This window comes from Cherax quadricarinatus, chromosome 17 (genome assembly GCF_038502225.1).
Source record: "Cherax quadricarinatus isolate ZL_2023a chromosome 17, ASM3850222v1, whole genome shotgun sequence".
In the NCBI taxonomy this organism is placed as follows: domain Eukaryota; kingdom Metazoa; phylum Arthropoda; class Malacostraca; order Decapoda; family Parastacidae; genus Cherax; species Cherax quadricarinatus.
Genome location: NC_091308.1, coordinates 24154999 through 24181804, shown reverse-complemented (window position 1 = coordinate 24181804; position 26806 = coordinate 24154999). Strand labels below are relative to the sequence as shown.

General features: G+C 38.3%; 1 protein-coding gene across 2 annotated transcripts in view; it reads left to right on the top strand.

Moving 5' to 3' along the window:
- gukh (GUK-holder) overlaps positions 1–26806 on the top strand; it is a 1015958-nt gene that overhangs the window by 891785 nt on the left and 97367 nt on the right. For both annotated transcript variants that reach the window (XM_070085874.1, XM_070085875.1), the window contains exon 9: positions 13801–13944. In XM_070085874.1, the coding sequence (XP_069941975.1) occupies positions 13801–13944 (144 nt within the window). The remainder of the gene's footprint in view (positions 1–13800; positions 13945–26806) is intronic.

Here is a 26806-nt window from a genome sequence, read left to right as displayed (position 1 = left end):
GATTGGATGCGAAAAGTGGGTCATAATAAGCGTGTATGCACCTGGAGAAGAGAGGAATGTAGAAGAGAGAGATTTTGGGAGATGTTAAGTGAATGTATAGGAACCTTTGAACCAAGTGAGAGAGTAATTGTGGTAGGGAACCTGAATGCTAAAGTAGGAGAAACTTTTAGAGAGGGTGTGGTAGGTAAGTTTGGGGTGCCAGGTGTAAATGATAATGGGAGCCCTTTGATTGAACTTTTTATAGAAAGGGGTTTAGTTATAGGTAATACATATTTTAAGAAAAAGAGGATAAATAAGTATACAAGATATGATGTAGGGCGAAATGACAGTAGTTTGTTGGATTATGTATTGGTAGATCAAAGACTATTGAGTAGACTTCAGGATGTACATGTTTATAGAGGGGCCACAGATATATCAGATCACTTTTTAGTTGTAGCTACACTGAGAGTAAAAGGTAGATGGTATACAAGGAGAATAGAAGCATCAGGGAAGAGAGAGGTGAAGGTTTATAAACTAAAAGAGGAGGCAGTTAGGGTAAGATATAAACAGCTATTGGAGGATAGATGGGCTAATGAGAGCATAGGCAATGGGGTCGAAGAGGTATGGGGTAGGTTTAAATATGTAGTGTTAGAGTGTTCAGCAGAAGTTTGTGGTTACAGGAAAGTGGGTGCGGGAGGGAAGAGGAGCGATTGGTGGAATGATGATGTAAAGAGAGTAGTAAGGGAGAAAAAGTTAGCATATGAGAAGATTTTACAAAGTAGAAGTGATGCAAGGAGGGAAGAGTATATGGAGAAAAAGAGAGAGGTTAAGAGAGTGGTGAAGCAATGTAAAAAGAGAGCAAATGAGAGAGTGGGTGAGATGTTATCAACAAATTTTGTTGAAAATAAGAAAAAGTTTTGGAGTGAGATTAACAAGTTAAGGAAGCCTAGAGAACAAATGGATTTGTCAGTTAAAAATAGGAGAGGAGAGTTATTAAATGGAGAGTTAGAGGTATTGGGAAGATGGAGGGAATATTTTGAGGAATTGTTAAATGTTGATGAAGATAGGGAAGCTGTGATTTCGTGTATAGGGCAAGGAGGAATAACATCTTGTAGGAGTGAGGAAGAGCCAGTTGTGAGTGTGGGGGAAGTTCGTGAAGCAGTAGGTAAAATGAAAGTGGGTAAGGCAGCCGGGATTGATGGGATAAAGATAGAAATGTTAAAAGCAGGTGGGGATATAGTTTTGGAGTGGTTGGTGCAATTATTTAGTAAATGTATGGAAGAGGGTAAGGTACCTAGGGATTGGCAGAGAGCATGCGTAGTTCCTTTGTATAAAGGCAAAGGGGATAAAAGAGAGTGCAAAAATTATAAGGGATAAGTCTGTTGAGTATACCTGGTAGAGTTATTATTGAAAGAATTAAGAGTAAGACGGAGAATAGAATAGCAGATGAACAAGGAGGCTTTAGGAAAGGTAGGGGGTGTGTGGACCAGGTGTTTACAGTGAAACATATAAGTGAACAGTATTTAGATAAGGCTAAAGAGGTTTTTGTGGCATTTATGGATTTGGAAAAGGCATATGACAGGGTGGATAGGGGGGCAATGTGGCAGATGTTGCAGGTGTATGGTGTAGGAGGTAGGTTACTGAAAGCAATGAAGAGTTTTTACGGGGATAGTGAGGCTCAAGTTAGAGTATGTAGGAAAGAGGGAGATTATTTCCCAGTAAATGTAGGCCTTAGACAAGGATGTGTGATGTCACCGTGGTTGTTTAATATATTTATAGATGGAGTTGTAAGAGAAGTAAATGCGACTGTCTTGGCAAGAGGCGTGGAGTTAAAAGATAAAGAATCACACATAAAGTGGGAGTTGTCACAGTTGTTCTTTGCTGATGACACTGTGCTCTTGGGAGATTCTAAAGAGAAGTTGCAGAGGTTGGTGGATGAATTTGGTAGGGTATGCAAAAGAAGAAAATTGAAAGTGAATACAGGAAAGAGTAAGGTTATCAGGATAACAAAAAGATTCCTGTAAGGTTATCAGGATAACAAAAAGATTAGGTGATGAAAGATTGGATATCAGATTGGAGGGAGATAGTATGGAGGAGGTGAATGTATTCAGATACTTGGGAGTGGACGTGTCAGCGGATGGGTCTATGAAAGATGAGGTGAATCATAGAATTGATGAGGGGAGTCTGTGGAGACAAAGAACTTTGTCCTTGGAGGCAAAGAGGGGAATGTATGAGAGTATAGTTTTACCAACGCTCATATATGGGTGTGAAGCATGGGTGATGAATGTTGCAGCGAGAAGGCTGGAGGCAGTGGAGATGTCATGTCTGAGGGCAATGTGTGGTGTGAATATAATGCAGAGAATTCGTAGTTTGGAAGTTAGGAGGAGGTGCGGGATTACCAAAACTGATGTCCAGAGGGCTGAGGAAGGGTTGTTGAGGTGGTTTGGACATGTAGAGAGAATGGAGCAAAACAGAATGACTTCAAGAGTGTATCAGTCTGTAGTGGAAGGAAGGCGGGGTAGGGGTCGGCCTAGGAAAGGTTGGAGGGAGGGGGTAAAGGAGGTTTTGTGTGCGAGGGGCTTGGACTTCCAGCAGGCATGCGTGAGCGTGTTTGATAGGAGTGAATGGAGACAAATGGTTTTTAATACTTGACGTGCTGTTGGAGTGTGAGCAAAGTAACATTTATGAAGGGATTCAGGGAAACCGGCAGGCCGGACTTGAGTCCTGGAGATGGGAAGTACAGTGCCTGCACTCTGAAGGAGGGGTGTTAATGTTGCAGTTTAAAAACTGTAGTGTAAAGCACCCTTCTGGCAAGACAGTGATGGAGTGAATGATGGTGAAAGTTTTTCTTTTTTCAGGCCACCCTGCCTTGGTGGGAATCGGCCAGTGTGTTAATAAAAAAAAAATGTTATTAATATTGTTTATTATGTCATGTTACATGAATTATGCTAGATAAATAAGCCGTAGAGCTGATAGTGTCATATTGAAGAACTATCTTGTCCTGTCTCCCAACATAATTCCTAACATACGCCAGAAACAGACCTCTCTGGAACACTTCTTTGAGCGACAGGGGTCCAGTGACTCTCAAGCTGGTCCTAGTGGCATTAAAAAACAAAGAAGGGAAGTAACCCAGGATAAGGACTTGGTGCCTGAAGTCTTTATAGAAGGGGATGCCCCTTTCAGACAGTTGTAAACTCCTCCATCCTCTACCCTCCTCCCGTCTTCCATACATCACCATGTCTTCAATAAAGGCAAGGGTGATGTTATTATTGTTTTATTCTTCATGTATCATTGTTTTTTGTGTAGGTAAATGTATATTTCATGTAGAAAACATTTTTTTTAATACTTTTGGTTGTTTGAAATGGATTAAATGGATTTCCATTATTTCTTATGGGGAAACTTAATTCGGAATAAGTCACTCTCTTTGGAACGGATTAATTATGTAATTCGGGGGTCCACTGTATGTATTAAGAAAAATGTAATTTAATAATTTTGTAACATAAATATTAACATAAATTCAGCAAAATTTCCAAGTAAAATATAATACTATGTAAAAAATTTTTTAAAATATTACTGGTATTATCAGGTACATATTGCTACTTCTACGTACTTACACTTAGGTCACACTACACTTACATATAATAGTTCTTGTTCTTATTGCTTTTCCTTTTATATCCATGGGGACGTGGAATAAGAATCTTTCCTCCATAAGCTATGCATGTTGTAAAAGTCAACTGAAATGCCGGGAACAATGGGCTAGTAACCCCTTTTCCCGTAAAGTCTACTAAAAAGAAAAAAAAGAAAACCGTCAAAGTGGGATGTTTGAATGTGCGTGGATGTTGTGCGAATGATAAGAAAGAGATGACTATGGATGTTATGAATGAGAAGAAGCTGGATGTTCTGGGTTTAAGTGAAACAAAGCTGAAGGGGATGGGAGAGTTTTAGTGGGGAGAAATAAATGGGATTAGGTCAGGGGTTTCAAATAGAGTTAGAGCTAAAGAAGGAGTAGCAGTAATGTTGAAGGATAAGTTATGGCAGGAAGAGAAGGAATATAAATGCATAAATTCAAGGATTATGTGGAATAAAATAAGGGTTGGATGTGAAAAGTGGGTTACAGTAAGCATTTATGCACCTGGAGAAGAGAGAAGTGTAGAGGAGAGAGAGAGATTTTGAGAAATGTTGAGTGAGTGCCTGGGGAGTTTTGAACCTAGTGAGAGAGTGCTTGTGGTTAGGGATCTCAATGCTAAAGTGGGTAAAAATGTTGTGGAGGGAGTAGTAGGTAAATTTGGGGTGCCAGGGGTAAATGAAAATGGGGAGCCTTTACTTGAGCTATGTGTAGAAAGAGGTTTGGTAATAAGTAATACATATTTTATGAAAAAGAGGATAAGTATACAAGGTATGATATAGCACGTAATGAAAGTAGTTTGTCAGATTATGTACTGGTGGATAAAAGGTTGATGGGTAGGCTTCAGGATGTACATGTTTATAGAGGGGCAACTGATATATCAGATCATTATTTAGTTGTAGCTACAGTTAGAGTAAGAGGTAGATGGAACAAAAGGGAAATGGCAACAGCAAGCAAGAGAGAGGTGAAAGTGTATATACTAAAGGAGGAGGAAGTTAGGGTGAGATATAAGCAACTATTGGCAGAAAGGTGGGCTAGTGTAATTAGGAGTAATGGGGGGGGGGGGTTGAAGAGGGTTGGAATAGTTTTAAAAATGCAGTATTAGAATGTGGGGCAGAAGTTTGTGGTTATAGGAGGGTGGGTGCAGGAGGAAAGAGGAGTGATTGGTGCAATGATGAAGTAAAGGGTGTGATAAAGGAGATAAAGGTAGCTTATGAGAGGTTTTTACAAAGCAGAAGTGTTATAAGAAGAGCAGAGTATATGGAGAGTAAAAGAAATGTGAACAGAGTGGTGAGAAATTGCAAGAGGAGAGCAGATGATAGAGTGGGAGAGGCACTGTCAAGAAATTTTGCAGAAAATAAGAAAAAATTTTGGAGTGAGATAAACAAGTTGAGAAAACCAAGGGAACAAATGGATTTGTCAGTTAAAAGCAGAGTAGGGGAGTTAGTAGATGGGGAGCTGGAGGTACAGTGGAAACCTGAGTTTCAAACGTATCGATTATTGAACTTATCGAGCTTTGAACGCTTTTTTCGAACCAATTTTGTCCTGATTATCGAACGCACCCCGTCTTTCGAACCGCGCGATACCGAACCTGTCCGCTAGCCTGCTCTGTCCGTGTCCCCGCGCAGGCATCATGAGCCAGTCTGGCTTTGTTGATGCTTGAGTGAACACTAACCTGCACGTTCATTCAAACATTTCGCTATTAATTCATTGTGTTTAGTGCTTGTGACTGTGAAATAGGCTACCATGGACCCAAAGAAACTTGCTAGCAGTACCCCTGTGGTAAAGAAAGTGAGAAACACCATAGATGTGAAGAAGGAAATAATACAAAAATATGAGAGTAGTGTGAGAATTGAGCTTGCCAGTATGTACGGGAAAAGCAAGTCAACCATCGCTTCTATCCTGGCAAAGAAAGAACAAATTAAAGAAGCTGATGTTGCGAAAGATGTTGATATGTTAACCAAAAATAGACCACAGACAGTCGATCAGGTTGAGAAGTTGTTGCTGATGTGGATCAAGGATAAAGAGATGGCAGGTGAGAGTGTTTCGGAGACAATTATTTGTGAAAAGGCAAGGAAGTTGCATGTCTATATGGTAAAGAAAACTCTTGGAACCAGTGCTGATAGTGAATTTAAGGCCAGCAGAGGCTGGTTTGACAGATTTAAGAAACATAGTGGCATACACAATCTTGTAAGGCATGGTGAGGCAGCCAGTTCAGGCTAATGGGCAGCTGAGGAGTTTGTACAGTATTTTAAGGGGTACGTAGACACTGAAAAATTCAAACCCCAACAAGTGTTAAATTGTGATGAAACAGGCCTGTTTTGGAAGAAAATGCCAAAGAGGACCTACATTACTCAGGAGGAAGAGGCACTGCCAGGACACAAGCCTGTGAAAGACAGGCTAACTCTTTTGTTCTGTGCTAATGCTAGTTGTGATTTTAAAGCAAAGCCTTTACTTGTGTATCACTCAGAAAATCCCAGAGTGTTTAAGAAAAGCGATGTCATTTAAGAACAAGTTATGTGTCTTGTGGAAAGCAAATAATAAGGCAGATTTTCAAAGAGTGGGTCCATGAAGTGTTTGGCCCCAGTGTGAGAAAATACCTCCTAGAAAATAATTTGCCACTCAAGTGCCTCCTGTTAATGGACAGTGCTCCTGCACATCCTCCAAACTTGGTAGACCTACTGTCTAGGGACTACAGTTTCATCACAGTGAAGTTCTTGCCTCCTAACACCACTCCTCTCCTCCAACCCATGGACCAGCAGGTTATTTCTAACTTCAAAAAACTCTACACAAAAGCAGTGCTTGAAAAGTGCTTTGAAGTGACCACGACACTAGGTTGACCCTAAGAGAGTTCTGGAGGAAGCACTTTAATGTCTACAGCTCCATAAGGGAGTGACTTCCAGGACTTTGAACTCTGCTTGGAGACGATTGTGGCCAAATTATGTCCAAAAAAGGGATTTTGAAAGGTTTGAGGCTGACCCTGACCCTGCTGACCCTCTGCCTGTTGTGGACTCTATTGTGGCATTGGGGAACACCCTGTGGCTGGAGGTAAGTGGAGAGGATCTGGAAGAGTTGGTGGACGACCACAGGGAGGAGCTAACCACTGAAGAGCTGGAAGAGCTTCATCTGGAACAGCAGCAGACCACAGCTCAGGAACTTGCTTCAGAGGAGGAGGAAGTGGGAGTGGATGTGAGGTGTTTACTTCAGTGATTAAGGACATGTGTGCAAAGTGGAATGAGTTGCAAACTTTCGTTGAAAAGTATCACCCTGACCAAGCTGAAACAAGCCATCTCTGCAACAAGTTAAGTGACAGAACCATGTCCCACTTCAGGGAAATGTTAAAGAGGTGCCAGAAACAGAGGACTGTGGACAGTTATTTTGCGAGACAGGGGTCCAGTGACTCTAAAGCTGGTCCTAGTGGCATTAACCCTTTCAGGGTTTCGGCCGTACTAGTACGGCTTACGCTCCGGGGTTTTTGACGTACTAGTATGTATAAATTCTAGCACCTTCAAATCTCGCGGGAAAAGGCTGGTAGGCCTAGATGTGAGAGAATGGGTGTGTGTGGTAAGTGTGCGCAGTAGAAAAAAAATCTGGGACCCAGTGGCGCATTGTGGGTACGCCATTTTAGTAGACCTTGTTCACCATGCTTCACGGTAAGAAGCTCCTCACTCCTCGGCGAATTGGGACACTTTTGTTCCCCAGTGACAGTTCTAATACAGATGAAAGTGCCAGTGAAGATGAGTTTCAAGGTTTTGGTGAGGTTGTGACCAAAACTAATGACCATAATATCAGTAATAGTGAGGAAAACCCAGACAACCCTCAGCCTTCCACCTCTGGTGCTGGGCCGTCTTGTTCACGTTCAGTTGTACCAGAATCAAAGAGGAAACTCCTATTTTTCCCAAATATCGGACTCAGATGTGAGCATTGGTAATGATAGTTTTAGTGAATATGAAGTACAAGCTCTTGAAACCAGTTCCAATAGTGATAGTGAAGTGGAATATTCTCCAGTGAAGCGTCAGTATATACGACGATATATGAGCTCTGGTAGTGTGCCATATGCTATTCCAAGGGGAAGGAGTACATCTCAGAGTACATCCCATGGCTGTACAACAGGAACAGACAGTGAAAATGATGATAGTGTTGCAATTGGGATGGAAAATGTGCATGGTGGTGGTAGTGGTGATGCTGGCTGTGAGGCACCAGCAGTGGGCCACGCTGCCACCCACGCTTCCACCCAACAACAAAGGCCACCATCCCCCACCCACCCATCACACCAGCCTCCACAACCACAACCACCTGTCAATGTCCAGTACCCATCAGCAGACCACACCTGGGATTGGCAGGAAGCTGTCAGTTTTGTTCCAAATCCCCACCAGTTTGATGAAAGCCAAAGTGGAATACGGCCATGTTGTACACTGGGGAACAATGCCAGTGAACTGGAGTGTTTTGAGTTATTCTTTGAGGAACCCCTGATGGAAATTATTGTCAGGGAAAGCAACAGATACTACAAGTGCACCATGGCAAACACAATATTTTCACCAGAATCACATCTACACAAGTGGAAGGCGACAACTGAGGCTGAGATGTATCTTTTCTTTGCCACAATAATGCTTATGCCATATGTGAATAAGCACAGTGTGAAATCATACTGATCGACAGACCGCCTGATTGCAACCCCAGGTTTCAGTGATATAATGGGAGTGAATCGATTTGTGCTACTATTACGTATGCTTCGCATCTCAGACAAAACCAGGCCTGACAGAAACGACAGGTTATACAAGGTTAGGAATGTGTTTGTGTATCTGAAAGACAAATTCAATGTGTATTTTTATCCCTTCATGAAGCTTGTAATTGACAAGTCTTTGATTCTGTTCAAAGTAAGACTCTTTCAAGCAGTACATACCAAGCAAGAGGAAACGCTTTGGTATAAAGTTGCTTGTGCTTTGTGATTGTTACAGTGGTCTGGTATTGGATATTATTGTGTACAATGGAAGTTATACATTGCAAAATACCAGGAAGTTATTGGGCATCTCTGGTGATGTGGTTAGAACAATGATAGAACCATACCTTGGTAAGGGGCATATATTATATACTGATAACTGGTACACAAGCCCCTCACTCAGTGATTTTTTGCGAGTGAACATGACAGATGTGTGTGGCACAGTGCGTACAAATCGTAAACATATGCCCAGGTTTGACGCTGGCACTCGTAGAAGTGAGGTGCAGGTGTTTGCTGCCAATGGCATCATGGCATTTCAGTGGCATGACAAAAGAGATGTCACACTGTTGTCATCAGTTCACCCTAACAAAATGACAAACACTGGCAGGCAGTATAGAGACAGCAATGAACCCATTCTAAAACCTGCAGCTGCGATTGATTACACCCTCAATATGAGCTCAGTGGACAAATGTGACATGCAAATTGGGTTTGCTGATTGTGTTCGCAAGAGTTATAAGTGGTACATAAAACTCTTTTTCCATCTTCTGGACATTTCCATGCTGAATGCTTATAATATGTATAAGATGAGGACCAGAAACAAACCACCATATGGCGAATTCTGTTCGTCTGTCATCAGACAAATAGTATTCAAGTACCAAGGAACAACACCTGCACTAGACCGTCCACTAAATTATTAACAACTACCTTCTCGTCTGAAGCATGGTGATCACTTCCTAGTAAAACTGCCTGCTACTGCTTTCAAGAAAAAGGCTCAGAAGAGGTGTTACGTCTGTGCACATACAAAAAACGGCCACAACAACGCAGAGACACTCGTTTTGTGTGTGAGGAGTGTAAAACACCACTGTGCATGACACCATATTTCAAAGAATTCCACAGGCTGCAGACCTTCTAGAAACATTTCCTGTGACTGTATATGTGTATATAAAATATAGAAAAATAGTAACAAACAACATTTCATATCGTTTGTCTGTGTAAATATTTTCTGTAAACAAAAACAGTGACAAGTGTTTATGCAGTTATTGTGTAGTATAGATAAAGAAATAACTTACAAAATAGTGATCATATTGGTCTCACAGGCCGTGAAGTTACTTGGGAAAAAAAAAATAAAAAAATAATAGAAAATAGTACCTAAAAAAATAAAGTAATACCGGGTGACCGGCAGTCGGCGATGTTACCATATACAAAGCATTTTCTGTCAACTTCATGCCTCCATATTTCGGTAATTATTGATGGTAAAAATTTTTTGTTTAGCCTATAAGATTTAAAAAAGAAGCTATCTTTTCATAAGAATTTTTTTTTTTTTTTTTTTTTTTTTGAAATTTTGGCGACCCTGAGAACAAGTCTCGGAGAGGGCCTGGGTACCCTGAAAGGGTTGAAAGACAGAGAAGGGAAGTAACCCCAGAGAGGGCTTTGATACCTGAAGTCCTTATGGAGGGGGTTCTCCATCCAAACAATAATCCCAACTCCCTCTCTCCTCCTCCCTATCTTCCAGATGCCGTCACCAGTCTTCAATAAAGGTAAGTAAAAATGTTATTTTATATGTTTATTTAAATTTATTACTAATTGTACTATGTATGTTTGTTGTATGTATGTAAAATTATAATGTAATCTTTATAAAATGTATTTTTTTGTGAATATTTTGCATTTCTGGAATAGATTAATTGTATTTCTATTATTGCTTATGGGAAATATTGGTTTGACTTTCGAACATTTCGACTTTAGAACTATCTCCTGGAACAGATTAAGTTCGAAACTTGATGTTCCACTGTATTGGGTAGATGGTGGGAATATTTTGAGGTACTTTTAACCCTTTCAGGGTCGACAGGCCCTCTCCCAGACTTGTTCTCAGGGTGATGTATGAAGCTGACTCTGAAATTAAATTAGTGTTTTGGGGGCATATTTATGATTTAAACTATAAAAATAGGCATATACAGGCATTTTTTAACCTCAGCCAGAATTCACGGTATTTCCAAATTCGCAGGTAGTCTTGGAACGTAACCCCGTGAATTTGGGGGGACTACTGTATATGTAATAGGCACAATAATGTGAGTATATGTCTCGTATATTTAGTAAGCTCAGGCTTTTGAAAAGTGGTGGGATGTGCTATCTAGCACAGGAGTTGGTAATCATCCACACAGCAGCTTTTTGTTGGGTTATTAAAGGTTTAAGACGGTTGTCTGTGGTTGATCCCCAGGCACAAATACCATAGGTGAGGTAGGGATATATTAAAGAGTGGTATAGGGTAAGGAGTGTCATTTGAGGTACATAGTACTGTATCGTATCTTGGAAAGGATGCCTACTGATTTAGAAATTTTCTTGGATATGTGTTGGATGTGGGAATGAAATTTAAGATTACAGTTAAGGAGAAGACCTAGAAATTTACCCTCAGTGTGTCTTGTAATAGGAAACCATTTATCGATATATTAAGTTGGACATTTAAGGCTCTGTTTCCAAACAGCATGAAGTATGTTTTGTCTATGTTGAGAGTGAGTTTGTTGGTCATCATCCAAGTACAGTACGTATATATTTTTGGCAGCTCATTGTTTACAGTGTCTCTAAGTACGTATAGCTGAGTTTGAGTGGGAGTAGACATAAGTAGTGTCATCTGCAAATAGAACTAGTTTAAGGAGTTGAGATGCGTTGGGGAGATCATTGATGTAGATGAGAAAGAGGAGTGGGCCTAGGACACGACACTACCCTGTGGCACTCCGACAGCTGCAGGCTGGATAGTGAAGTTGACTCCATTTGCTTATAGTATTGTTAAAATAAGATTTTAGGTAAATGAGGGAATGTCCTCTAATGCCGTAATGATTTAGTTTTAAGTGCAGGAGATTGTGGTCCACTGTATCAAATGCTCTCTGTAGGTCAGTGAAGAGCCTCAGAGGTTATTTATTTTTATTGAGGGCTGTACATATTAGTTCAAGCATTTGTATAATAGCATAATTCATACTTTTTTTTGGTCTAAACCCAAACTGGCATGGGTTAAGTATGTTGTTGGATATTAGGTAGGAGTAAAGTCATTTGTGTATTATTTTTTCAAATATTTTCGAAAGTAAGGGCAAGTTTGAGATAGGTCTATAGTTGTTCAGATCAGTTGGATCACCTCCTTTGAGGATTGGGGTAACTCATGCTGTCTTGAGTATGGACGGGAAAGTTGAGGACTACAGATTTGTTAAACAGTGTTGCAGTAATGGGTGACAACACATTAGCAGCTTTTTTATATATGAATGGTGGCAAGTTATTTAAATCTCCTGGTTTGGTTTTTTAATGATTTAATGATGAGTGAGACTTTAGTAGAATTAGTTGGAGCTAGATATAGAGTATTTGGGTAGTTGTCAGTGAGGTAGTCTTTCGGCTGGGTATGAGCTAGAAATTTTGCTTGCTAGCTTCGATCCTACAGTAGAGAAGAAGATATTAAATTTGTTGGCCGTGTTTTTAGGCTGTATGTGAGGTTCATCTGATTTAGTTAAGTTTATCTCTGTTTCTAGACAGTTTTTTAAAGCCCAAACTTTTGGAGAGGGATTGCCAGGTCCTTTTCATATCACCTTTTATTGCAATAAATCTATTTTCGTAATGCATTTGCTTTGATTTTCGTATTAATTTTGTGAGTATTGATGTGTATCATTTAGCCGTTTCTTTAGTAATCAGGCCTAATCTGAACAGTTTTTCAAGTTGGTGCTTTTTATCAATGGATTTGAGGATACTATTTGTTAGCCATGGGCTGTTTAGTCTCCTTGCTGTGATCTGCTTCGTTTTGATCGGACAATGCATGTTATAGAGATTTTGGGCTTTATATTAAAAAAATTTTGACATCTTTGTCAATATTATTGCTCAGTTAGCTCTCTCTGCCAATCAGTGTTGCCTAGTGCCAATATTAAATTATTTACTGATGGCTCGTCGTGCAGGCAAAATGAGATTTTTCTCGAGTCTTGAGGCAGTTTATATAAGTTGGTTATGAGAAAGGTGGGGTAGTGGTCTGTAGTGTTGTTTGTGATTATACCTGCTTGTAGTGGAGATATCTTGTTGGTCCAGATATGGTCAAGTAATGATGCACTTGTCTCAGAGATTCTTGTTGGCTTAGTTGTAGAAGGTAGTAGCAAGCAGTTGTTCATAGTGTTTGTGAAATCAGCTACTGGAGGGTCAGTTGCTTGGATGAGGTTTGTGTTGAAGTTTCCTGTAAGTACCAGGTGGTGGATATCAAAAAAGTGATTCTTGTTGTTATGCCTGTGTGTTCATTACAGTTCACCAAGCAGTGAATGTCTTCTAGCTCTAAGTGCACAATAGTATATATGGTCTACATGCTAAGTTGGTTTAGTTGTTTGTATGATGGATGTGTTTGTTATGTGTAGAACAAAAGTGTGAGACATTTCTAATAATAAGTTTTGTTATGTTATGATTGGTTTTTTGTATGTTACTATTTTGATCTCTTACAACATATACCATAAGTAAGATATTGATAGTTGAGTGTACTTTCCTGTAGATGCTCAACTGTATGTGGTTGCAGGGGTCAGGCTCTAGCTCCTGACTCTGGAACCATAAGAAATTTTTGATAAAATATGCCCATTATTTATTAAATTTATTTTAATGTTTTGGATGTGCATGTTGAATTTGTTTGTTATCTGAGTATAGGCCCGTGAAATTTGAGTGTAATTTATCCTGGTATTTATGTGGTTAATGATTTTTTTTTTTCCAAATATTGTATAGAAGGACTTCTTTTTTTTTTTTTTTTGTTGAGTATGAATGTTTTGGCTGTCATCCAGATCAATATATTTTTTGCTGTATCATTTACCATATTATATAAGATAACTGTGTCAATGGTTGAAGGGAAACTGTGGTTTCATATGTAAGTATTGGTTTTAGTTGCTGGAAAGTATTTGAGCAATCACTGGTATAAAGGAAGAGTAGTAGAGAACTCCAGTACATAATATTTTTGGGTAGAGTTAATAAAAAAATATTGTTTATGGTAACATGTGGGTATCTGTCACTGAGGTAAGTAGTGTCTACATGAAGAGGAGTGGTTTAAGCTTAGTATAAGGAGTTGGTGTAGTTGCTAGTAATGTAATTGTTGGCTGCGTGGGATTGTTTTTTGCTTGGTTTAACCTTATTGTTGAAAAACTGTTAATTATATTTAGGATTCGTATTTGAAGTAGGTTGATGTTCTTTGGTAAGTATAATTTGCATATGATTTTGTCTCATTAGCTCCTAGAATTTGGGCTAAGAAATATTGTTCCTTTAGGGAAAGCACAAGAGACGACGGCACCCATTCCTCCTCCGGTAACTGGTCTGCTTCCTCAAGCACGCGCACTTCTGTTGAATCAGATCAGCAGCGACCAGTTGCTTCACCAACCTCATCTCTTGAACAAGACTCCATTCTTTCAGAGTACGATTAATATTTTTTTCATTTTCACTGATTATGGTTAATACAGTATAGCAGGGCTCCAACTTATGAGTGAAATGCTTTTCCTGTGTTTCAGCTTAACCCTTTCAGGGCCCATACCCCTTGATCAAAAATTTGTCCACAGGGTCCGAGAATTTTCAAAAAAATTTTTGTTATTTTTTCTTGTGAAATAGTAGAGAAACTTTTTCTGAAGGTAATAAAACAAAAAGTATGAAATTTGATGGAAAATTGACGAAACTATGCTATCATGAATTTTGCTTTGTCAGCGATATTTATGCATCAGTGATTTTTGCCCACTTTGAGTCCTGTTTTAGGCCAATTACATTGTTCCAGTCCACCAAATTCTTAGCTATTTTGCTAGTATGCCTTCCTTTTTATCAACTGAGAACAAGAAACCACCCAGTCAGCTATTTCAACTACCCAATAAAGTGATCAGAATTTGGTAATTTGGCCAATTTCACACAAATTTCAAAATATGCCACTGTCAAAATAGGATCCGGAATAAACAATGCAGGTATTCCTAGCACTAAAATAACATTTCTTGTGTTCATTAGTTATGTTCCCAGGCTGTACACACTAATTCTGTTTTGAATTTTTATTCACAGAATTTTTATTCAAACAAAAAAATAGAAGATTTACTGTTATGCACTATTGTAATAATTGTATAAATAATGTCAGCACATTCGTGATGCATATTAGACTGACCAGTGGATGCATACTGAACAAATTATGTAATTAGTTTACTCTGGAATGTTGGCAAAAATTTAATATTTTCACTACTTTGAGGTCAGTTTCAAGCTGTTTTCAGTCCTCGCACAAAATCATCTCTATTTCTGTAATATAGGCACTCTTCACTTAACCACCAAATTCCGTTCCCAGGGGTAGGTCAGTAAGCAAATTGGTCGATAAGCGAGGAGCTGCCCCTTACCAATATTTTTAGCATACTGTACTGGTAGTGGGATTGTGCCAACTATCTTTAAATATTGTTTTAATATCACCTTTGCACCATTTATAGCATTTTTAGTATAAAAATAAAACTAGGCATAAAAAACAATAAAAAAGTAAAATACAGCCTCTCCTCACTTAACGACGGAGTTCCGTTCCTGAGACCATGTTGGTTAACAAATTTGTTTCTAAGTGAGGAGCATACTATAATGGTAGTGGGTTTGTGTCAACCATTATTGATACTGTTTTAATGTCACCTTTGCACCATTTATAACATATCTGGTATATTTTTAAATGTTTATTCAGCAATGTACTGCAATAATAATCAGAATACTGTAATAATCAGGATAGACAAACTCAGCTCTAATATACATTATTTATTTATGCATACTGGTCAGAGAGCCCGTCGTAAGTCTGAGTCGTTGGTAAACGAGTACGTCGCTAAGTGAGGAGAGACTGTACATATACAGTTCACTCATTACTTACCTTAAAATATTTGTAGTCTTGCTGTAGAGTGAGAGGTGAGTAGTATTTATTGTAGCGATAAAATGCATGTACAATACACTCATTACTTACCTTAAAATATTTGTTATAGTCTTAATGTAGTGTGAAAGATGAATATTTATTGTGGAAAGAAGAGGAAAGAATGGAAGAAGTACAAAAGATGTTCACTGTAAAGGGGTTAGCGTGTATGAGCCAACCATAAGTGTATAAGAATTTATGCGTGTTCGTCTTTTTGTTGACATTCTCGGCGTCTCTCTCATTCTCTCTTGTTTACTCATTTAATAATAATAACCACTATGGGGTGTAGGTGTGTGCCACACCTACACGAAATATTCGACACATAAAGCACCCCAGAGCGATTATTATTATTATTATTATTATTATTATTATTATTATTATTATTATTATTATTTTTCAACAAGTCGGCCATCTTCCACCGAGGCAAAGTGACCCAAAAAAAGAAAGAAAATCCCCAAAAAGAAAATACTTTCATCATCATTCAACACTTTCACCTCACTCACACATAATCACTGTTTTTGCAGAGGTGCTCAGAATACAACAATTTAGAAGCATATACGTATAAAGATACACAACATATCCCTCCAAACTGCCAATATCCCAAACCCCTCCTTTAAAGTGCAGGCATTGTACTACCCATTTCCAGGACTCAAGTCTGGCTATATAAAAATAACTGGTTTCCCTGAATCCCTTCACTAAATATTACCCTGTTTACACTCCAACAGCTCATCAGGTCCCAAATACCATTCGTCTCCATTCACTCTTATCTAACACGCTCATGCATGCTTGCTGGAAGTCCAAGCCCCTCTCCCACAAAACCTCCTTTACCCCCTCCCTCCAACCTTTTTGAGGACAACCCCTACCCCGCCTTCCTTTCCCTACAGATTTATACGCTCTCCATGTCATTCTTCTTTGATCCATTCTCTCTAAATGACCAAAACACCTCAACAACCCCTCTTCAGCCCTCTGATTAATACTTTTATTAACTCCACACCTTCTTCTAATTTCCACGCTCTGAATTTTCTGCATAATATTCACACCACACATTGCCCTTAGACAGGACATCTCCACTGCCTCCAACCGCTTCCTCACTGCGGCATTTACAACCCAAGCTTCACACCCATATAAGAGTGTTTGGTACTACTATACTTTCATACATTCCCTTCTTTCCCTCCATAGATAATGTTTTTTGTCTCCACATATACCTTAATGCACCACTCACCTTTTTTCCTTCATCAATTCCACGATTAACCTCATCCTTCATTAATCCATCCGCTGACACGTCAACTCCCAAATATCTGAAAACATTCACTTCTTCCATACTACTACTCCTCAATTTGATATCCAATTTTTCTTTATCTAAATCATTTGATACCCTCATTGCCTTACTCTTTTCTATGTTCACCTTCAACTTTCTACCTTTACACACACTCCCAAACTCATTCACTAACCTTTGCAATTTTTCTTTAGAATCTCCCATAAGCACAGTATCATAAGCAAAAAGTAGCTGTGTCAATTCCCATTTTGTATTTGATTCCCCATAATTTAATCCCACCCCTCTCCCTAACACCCTAGCATTTACTTGTTTTACAACCCCATCTATAAATATATTATACAACCATGGTGACAATTACTCTGTTCACTGTAAAGGGGTTAGCTGGTGTGTTCATCTGTTCGTTTACATTCTCGGCATCTCTCTCATTTACGATGGCATCTAAGGGTAAGTCAAGTATAGGGACTCATAAGTACACTTATATAAATTATCATACCTAGCATATGTGTAGACCACCCACCAGGATAACTCAAAAAAGTCAGACAGAGTGACTTTTTTGGGTTATCCTGGTGGGTAATCTATAACCCTTGTGGTTTAGCACTTCTTTCTGATTATAGTAAATAATAATACACTTGCTACTGTGTATGATAATTTATGTAACTGTATTTATGTGTACCTTTACCTGAATAAACTTGCTTACCCTTAGATGCCATCGTAAACAAGAGAGATGCCAGGAATGTAAACAAACAGACAAAAAACACCTGCTAACCCCTTTACAGTGAACTTCTTTTGTACTTCTTTCATTTTTTCTTCTTTTTCTTCTTCCTCTTCCAAGTGCTGCTGTGCTTCAAACTCTTATCATGTACATATTATGGGGTGCACAATAAAGTACAGATTTATAGATGAAATACGTAATCTTGGAGATTGCTTGACGCTGAGACACCACACTGCCGTTTCCATGACCAAAGTTCTTATACAGTGTACAATACTGACTGGTTGGAGAAACCTGGTTGTAAGTCTGAGCAGTTGTTAAACAGGTAGGTTGTTAAGTGAGGAGTGCCTGCATATCTTCCATTCTGTCAAATGAGACCAAGAAACTGAGGATACAACCATAAAATCATACAAAAATACACTGCAAAGTCGATGTCTTATGCCAAAAACACGGTTGCAGTTTTTTCTCTATGCACTGCTTGCTGCAGGATTTTTTTTTATATGGTGGACACATACCACATAAACCCATGCTCTCATATCTAGGCCCAAATTTACCACTCACAGCTTATCTGAGTGAGCCGAGCTCATGACCTACGCTGAGCTCACGGTGTAGTTCTGTGGCTGACCCAGCGTTCAAAACCATAGAACTATGGCACTGACCCTCAAGGGGTTAATGAACAAGTTGTTCGTAGCTCTGAAGCTATTATCCAATAGACAGTGATAAGACAGAGAATGGCTGTGTGTCAGACATGTCAGTAATAGCAAATTGAAATTAACCCTTTCACTGTCCAGACCCAGAAATTAACCCTTTAATTGTCCAGACCCCCCAAAAAATAATCTTTTCACTGTCCAGAACCCCAAACTTAATCCTTCTACTGTCCAGAACCCCCAGATTAACCCTTTCACTGTCTGTCACCTATAACTACATTATTGAGGCCAGGGTCCCAGACAAAGTTCTATGTCATGAGCTCAGCTCACTTAGATAAACTGTGAGTGGTAACAGTATAAAAAAATATCTTGCCCCACACTGTGCATGATGGGAAAACAAAACTGACTGTGTGTATGGTTTAAAATATCTTGCCCCACACTGAGCATGATGGGAAAACAAAACTGACTGTGTGTATGGTTTAAAATATCTTGCCCCACACTGAGCATGATGGGAAAACAAAACTGTGTGTGTGGTTTAAAATAGCGACTTTGATGTGTTTTCTCAGATATTTGTTGTGGTTTTATTGGCTGTTTCTTGGTATATTTGATAGAAAGGAAGACATTCTACTGAAATGGATATCATTTTGATTGGTTACAGGAGAGGAATTAGCTTGATATTGAGCTCAAAGTAGCAAAAATATTTGACTTTTTCTGATATACCAAAGGCTGGGTAAAGCCTCTCTTCAACCCCCAGTTTGTTTTATTGGTTTTTAACCCTTTCACTATCGGTGTCGTAATATTATGGCTTGTAAGCCAGTGTCTGTGCCGTAATATTACGCCAAAATTCTATTGGCTTCAAATCTAGCGGGAGAAAGCTGGTAGACCTGCATGTGAGAGAATGTGTCTATGTGCTCAGTGTGCACAGCATAAAAAAATCCTGCAGCATGCAGTGAAAAAAAAATTTGACCATGTTTTTGGTTTAAGACACTAACTTTGCGATGTATTTTCGTATGGTATTTATGGTTGTATTCTCATTTTCTTAGTCTCATTTGATAGACGGGAAGATATATTACAGAAATGGAAATGACTTTGAATGGTTTACAGACTAAAAGTACTTTGAAATTGAGCTCAAATTAGCGGAAATGTTCGATTTTTGCTGATGTTCAAGAGTAAACAGATCACGTCATGTGTCCAATACACATCAACTGGTGGGTTTCATATGCTTTCACAAATGTGCTAATATTATTTTTACAATAATGCAGTAGTCTGCATAACAGTAAATCTTCTATTTTTTGTGTGAATAAAAATTCAAAATGGAAAGCAAGCGTAATATAAGAGGGGCCTGGAGATGTGACTGATGAACAGAGAAAATATTATTTTAGTGCTAGGAATGTTTGTATTGTTAATTCTTGACCCTATTTTGAAATTTCCCTTACTTGAATTGTGTATGAAATTGGCCAAATTACCAATTTCTGATAACTTTATTGGGCAGTTGAAATCGATAAATGGGCAGTTTCATACACACAGTCTGTAGAACAAATGGAGTTCTAGCTAAATAGCTATGAGTTTGCTCTTCGGGAACAAAGGAATTGACCAAAATTAGGAATCAAAGTGGGCAAAATTGCCGATTCATAAATATCGTCGAGACCGCTAACTTCGCGAGAGTGTGATTCCATAAGTTTTCCATCAAATTTCATACTTTTGGTGTCGTGACCATTGGGAAAAGATTCCCTATCATTTCATAAGAAAAATTTTTTTTTTTTTTTTTTAATTCTTTGACATGAAGAGCAGGGGTCTCGACAGTGAAAGGGTTAATAGGTCTGATTCAATTATTGGGATACTGTAAACCATCACTAATATTAACTGGTTATATTTTATTATCTGCGAAATAGATTAAATCTTCTATTTTTTTGTCAATAAGAATTCAAAATGGAAGGCAATTGTAATATAGGAGAGGCCTGGAGACATGACAAATGAACAGAGGCAATATTGTTTTAATGCCAGGAATGTTTATATTGTTCATTATGAACTATATTTTTAAACTGAATTTTTTTAATCTTGTGTAAAATTGGCTAAATTATTGAATTCTTTGCATTTTATAGGGTAGTTAAAATAGATGAGTGGGCAGTTTCTTATGCTCATTTGATACAAAGGAAAGCATACTAGCAAAATAGCTAAGAACTTGTTTGAACTGAACAAAGGAATTGGCTAAGCCCTTTCAGGCTCCGTGCCGTAGATCTACGGCTTTACGTTGAGGGTCCAAACCATAGATCTACGCCATGAGCTCAGCTCACTCTGATAAGCTGTGAGTGGTAAATTTGGGCCTAGATATGAGAGAATACATCTATGTGGTATGTGTGCACCACATAAAACAAATCCTGCGGCACACAGTGTATAATGAGAAAAAAAACTGAGACCGTAATTTTCGATTAACCCTTTCAGGGTCCAAGGCCCAAATCTGGAGTCACGCACCAGTGTCCAAGAATTTTCAAAAAAAAAATTTGTTATTTTTTCTTATGAAATCGTAGAGAATCTTTTTGTGAAGGTAATAAAACAAAAAGTACGAAATTTGGTGGAAAATTGACGAAATTATGCTCTCGCGAATTTTGATGTGTCAGCGATATTTACGAATCGGCGATTTTGCCGACTTTGACTCCCATTTGAGGCCAATTACATTATTCCAATCAACCAAATTCTTAGCTATTACACTATGTGGTATGTTTCAACTACAAAATAAAGTGATCGGAAATTGTTAATTTGGCCACATTTAAACAAAGTTCAAATCCAATTTCAAAATAGGGTCCAGAATAAACAATGTAGGCGGCACAACAGTGTATTAGTTATGAGGCTTTAAAAAAATTCCATTTTGAATTTTTATTCACATAATGAATTTTTATTCACACCAAAAAATAGAAGATTTACTGTTATGCAATACTGTAATAATTGTATAAATATCATCACCATATTTGTGAATGTATATTAGACCCACCAGCTGACGTGTATTAGACGTGTGAGGTCGTTTGTTTACTCTTGAATATCGGCAAAAATTTAACATTTCCGCTACTTTGAGCTCAGTTTCAAGCCATTTCCAGTGCTAAAACCAATCAAAATCATCTCTATTTCTGTAATATGTCTTCCATTCTATCAAATGAGACCAAGAAATCGCAAATACAACTATAAAAAACATGCGAAAAAACACTGCAAAGTTGCTGTTTTAATCGAAAAATCATGATTTCAGTTTTTTTCTCTCATTATACACAGTGTGCTGCAGGATCTGTTTTATGTGGTGCACACATACCACATAGATGTATTCTCTCATATCTAGGCCCAAATGTACCACTCACAGTTTATCAGAGTGAGCTGAGCTCATGGCGTAGATCTACGGTTAAACTCACAAAGCGACTTGAAAGGGTGCAGTGTTTTTTCGTGTGTGTTTTTATAGTTGTATTTGCGATTTCTTGGTCTCATTTGATACAGTGGAAGATATATTACAGAAATAGAGATGATTTTGATTGGTTTTAGTACTGAAAATGGTTTGAAACTGAGCTCAAAGTAGCAGAAATGTTAAATTTTTGCCGATGTTCAAGAGTAAACAAATAACCTTACACATCTAATACATGCCAGCTGGTGGGTCTAATATACGTTCACAAATGTGGTGATATTATTTATACAATTATTACAATATTGCATAACAGTAAATCTTCTATTTTTTGGTTTGAATAAAAATTCATTAGGTGAATTAAAAATCAAAATGGAATTCATTTGTAAAGCCTGAAAATGTAACTAATGAACAGAGGAAATGTTAGTTTAGTGCCAAGAATGCCTGCATTGTTTATTCTGGACCCTATTTTGAAATTGGAATATTTTGAACTTTGCATTAAATTGGCCAAATTACTAATTTTCAGTCACTTTATTTTGTAGATGAAACAGTTGACTTGGCGATTTCTTGTGCTCAATCAATAGAATTGAAGTAATACTAGTGAAGTAGCTAAGAACTTGGTCGACTGGAATAATGTAATTGGACTAGAATGGGAGTCAAAGTCGGCAAAATTGCCGATGCGTAAATATTACTGACACATCAAAATTCGCAAGAGCATAATTCTGTCAATTTTCCATCAAACTTCGTACTTTTTGATTTATTACCTTCAGAAAAGATTCTCTACCATTTCATAAGAAAAAATAACAAAATTATTTTTTGAAAATTCTTGGACCCTGGTGCACACGTTGAAATTTGGCCTCTGGACCCTGAAAGAGTTAAAATAGGACTCAGTGTGCAAAATCACTGATGCATAAATTGCATCAAGACTGCTAACTTTGTGCTTGTGTAATTCTGTAAATTTTCCATCAAATTTTACACTTTTGATGTCATTACCTTAAGAAAAAGATTCTCTACCATTTTAGAAGATTTATTTTCTTTTTTAAAAGTGGGCACTGAGATCAGTACTCTTGACCCTTACAGGGTCAAGAGGCCCTCTCCTAAATTTGTTCTCAGGGTTGAAAATTTTTTGAAAAAAAAAAATAAAAATTATTTTTTCTTATGAAATGATAGAGAATCTTTTCCAGATCATAATGGTATAAATAATATCAGTGCACTTGTGAAAGAATATTACTCACCAGTTGACGTGTATTGGACCCGTGGCATGATTTGTTTACTTTTGAACATTGGCAAAAATCGAACATTTCTGTTACTTTGAGCTCAATTTCAAGGTACTTTTCATTGTGAAACCAATCAAAATCATCTCAATTTCTGTAATATGTCTTCCATTCTATGAAATGACACCAAGAAAACAAGAATACAGTCATAAATACCATACGAAAATACACTGCAAAGTCACTGTTTTAAACAAAAAACACTGTCTTTTTTTTTCTCATTATGCAATGTGTGCTGCAGGATTTTTTTTATACTGTGCACACTGACCACGCAGACCCATTCTTTCATATGTAGGCCTACCAGCTTTCTCTCGCTAGATATGAAGGCACTAGAATTTACGCATACAAGTACAGCACCAACCCTGGTGTGCAAGCCGTATTAGTACGACACTGACCCTGAAAGGGTTAATTACAGTGGACCTCCGGGTTAAGACATCATTGGAATAAGTAATAATTGGAATAAGTAATGTTTTTGCGTCAAAATATTGGCTCGGTGAACATCACTGAACTCGGTATAAGTCATTCATTTCGGGGCGTGAGCTGCCCAGTGTGCCATTGTTTACCAGCCAGTGAGGATGATCCCATGCGTTCATACGATACATTTTGTATTATTTCATTCTTTTTAGTGCTTGTAACTGCTAAATAAGCCACCATGGGCACAAAGAAAGCTTCTAGTGCCAGCCAGCCCTTTGTTAAAGGGCTGAGAGAGAGGGGAGAATGTGCATTTTTCAGTGATTCTGCAATATGTACTATACTAAAGCAGCAGGAGTCTATAAAGGCTATAGCACCAGCCAGCAATAAAGTGTAGCATTAACTATAGCAAGTAAGTTAAACGATTAATCGATAGAAAAAGGAGATCACGAACCTAACTCCTCCAATATTGTTGGAGTTATATAGGGCGACTGACAACACCGCCACCTCTGCTGCCGCCTCCACCACCACCATGTACGGCTTATGATGTCAGTGGCCCAGTGACCCAAATACACCCAACAACAACAACACAGCAACACTTGTGACATAATGACGTATTTTATTAATTCTAGAGTATATGTCATGTTTCTATGTTATTAATATTGTTTATTGTGTCATATTAGATGAATTGTGCTAGTAGTAGTAGTAGGTTGGTAGACAGCAACCACCCAGGGAGGTACAACCATCATGCCAAGTGAGTGTAAAACGAAAGCCTGTAATTGTTTTACATGATGGTAGGATTGCTGGTGTCTTTTGTCTGTCTCATAAATATGCAAGATTACAGGTACATCTTGCTACTTCTACTTACACTTAGGTCACACTACACATACATGTACATGTTTATTTATACACACTCATCTGAGTTTTCTTTGATTTTATCTTAATTGTTCTGTTCTTATTACTTTTTTTTATATCCATGGGGAAGTGGAATAAGAATCTTTCCTCTGTAAGCCATGTGTGTTGTAAAAGTCAACTAAAATGCTGGGAACAATGGGTAGTAACCCCTTTTCCTGTAATGATTACTAAACAGAATAAGAAGAAGAAAATTGTCAAAGTGGGATGTCTGAATGTGTGTGGATGTTGTGCGAATGATAAGAAAGAGATGATTGTGGATGCTATGAATGAGAAGAAGCTGGATGTCCTGGCTTTAAGTGAAACAAAGCTGAAGGGGTGGGAGAGTTTCAATGGAGAGAACTAAATGGGATTAGGTCAGGGGTTTCAAATAGAGGTAGAGCTAAAGAAGGAGTAGCAATAATGTTGAAGGATAAACTATGGCAGGAAAAGAGGAAGTATAAATGTATTAATGCAAGGATTATGTGGAGTAAAATAAAGGTTGGATGTGAAAAGTGGGTTATAGTAAGCATATGTGCACCTGGAGAAGAGAGCAGTATAGAGGAGAGAGAGAGATTTTGAGAAATGTTGAGTGAATGCATGAGAAGTTTTGAGCTAAGTGTGAGAGTACCTGTGGTTGGGGATTTCAATGCTAAAGTGGGTAAAAATGTTGTGGAGGGAGTAGTAGGCAAATTTGGGGTGCCAGGGGTAAATGAAAATGGGGAGCCTTTAATTGAGCTATGTGTAGAAAGAGGTTTGGTAATAATTAATACATATTTTATGAAAAAGAGGATAAATAAATATACGAGTTATGATGTAGCACATAATGAAAGTAGTTTGTTAGATTATGTATTGGTGGATAAAAGGTTGATGGGTAGGCTCCAGGATGTAATTGTTTATAGAGGGGCAACTGATATATCGGATCATTATTTAATTGTAGCTACAGTTAGAGTAAGAGGTAGATGGGACAAGAGGAAAATGGCAACAAGAAGTAAGAGAGAGGTGAAAGTGTATAAACTAAGGGAGGAGGAAGTTCGGGTGAGATATAAGTAGGTATTGGCAGAAAAGTGGGCTAGTGCAAGTATGAGTAGTGGGGGGGTTGAAGAGGGTTGGAATAGTTTTAAAAACTCAGTATTAGAATGTGGGGCAGAAGTTTGGGGTTATAGGAGAGTGGGTGCAGGAGGTAAGAAGAGTGATTGGTGGAATGATAAAGTAAAGGGTGTGATAAAAGAGAAAAAAGGTAGCTTATGAGAGGTTTCTACAAAGCAGAAGTGTTATAAGAAGAGCAGAGTATATGAAGAGTAAAAGAAAGGCAGAGAGAGTGGTGAGAAAGTGCAAAAGGAGAGCAGATGATAAGGTGGGACAGGCACTGTCAAGTAATTTTAATGAAAATTAGAACAAAAAAATTTGAGTGAGTTAAACAAGTTAAGAAAGCCTAGGGAACAAATGGATTTGTCAGTTAAAAACAGAGTAGGGGAGTTAATAGATGAGGAGATGAAGGTATTGGGTAGATGGTGGGAATATTTTGAGGAACTTTTAAATGTCAACGGAGAAAGGGAGGCGGTAATTTCATGCATTGGCCAGGGAGGTATACCATCTTTTAAGAGTGAGGAAGAGCAGGATGTGAGTGTGGGGGAGGTGCGTGAGCCATTAGTAAGAATGAAAGGGGGTAAAGCAGCTGGAACTGACGGGATCATGACAGAAATGTTAAAAGCAGGGGGGGGGGGATATAGTGTAAGAGTGGTTGGTATTTTTGTTTAATAAATATATGAAAGAGGGAAAGGTACCTAGGGATTGGCAGAGAGCACGTATAGTTCCTTTACATAAAGGGAAGGGGGACAAAAGAGATTGTAAAAATTATAGAGGAATTAGTTTACTGAGTATACCAGGAAAAGTGTACAGTAGGGTTATTATTGAAAGAATCAGAGGTAAGACAGAATGTAGGATTGCGGATGAGCAAGGAGGTTTTAGAGTGGGTAGGGGATGTGTAGATCAAGTGGTTACGTTGAAGCATATATGTGAACAGTATTTAGATAAAGGTAGGGAAGGTTTTATTGCATTTATGGATTTAGAAAAGGCATATGATAGAGTGGATAGGGGAGCAATGTGGCAGATGTTGCAAGTATGTGGAATAAGTGGTAAGTTACTAAATGCTGTAAAGAGTTTTTATAAGGATAGTGAGGCTCAGGTTAGGGTGTATAAAAGAGAGGGAGACTACTTCCCAGTAAAAGTAGGTCTTAGATAGGGATGTGTAATGTCACCATGGTTGTTTAATATACAGTGGACCCCCGGTTAACGATATTTTTTCACTCCAGAAGTATGTTCAGGTGCCAGTACTGACCGAAATTGTTCCCATAAGGAATATTGTGAAGTAGATTAGTCCATTTCAGACTCCCAAACATACACGTACAAACACACTTACATAAATACACTTACATAATTGGTCACATTCGGAGGTGATCGTTATGCGGGGGTCCACTGTATTTATAGATGGGGTTGTAAAAGAAGTAAATGTTAAGGTGTTTGGGAGAGGGGTGGGATTAAATTATGGGGAATTAAATACAAATGGAAATTGACACAGTTACTTTTTGCTGATGATACTGTGCTTATGGGAGATTCTAAAGAAAAGTTGCAAAGGTTAGTGGACAAGTTTGGGAGAGAGTGTAAAGGTAGAAAGTTGAAATTGAGCATAGAAAAGAGTAAGGCGATGAGGGTATCAAATGATTTAGATAAAGAAAAATTGGACATCAAATTGGAGAGGAGTATGGAAGAAGTGAATGTTTTCAGGTATTT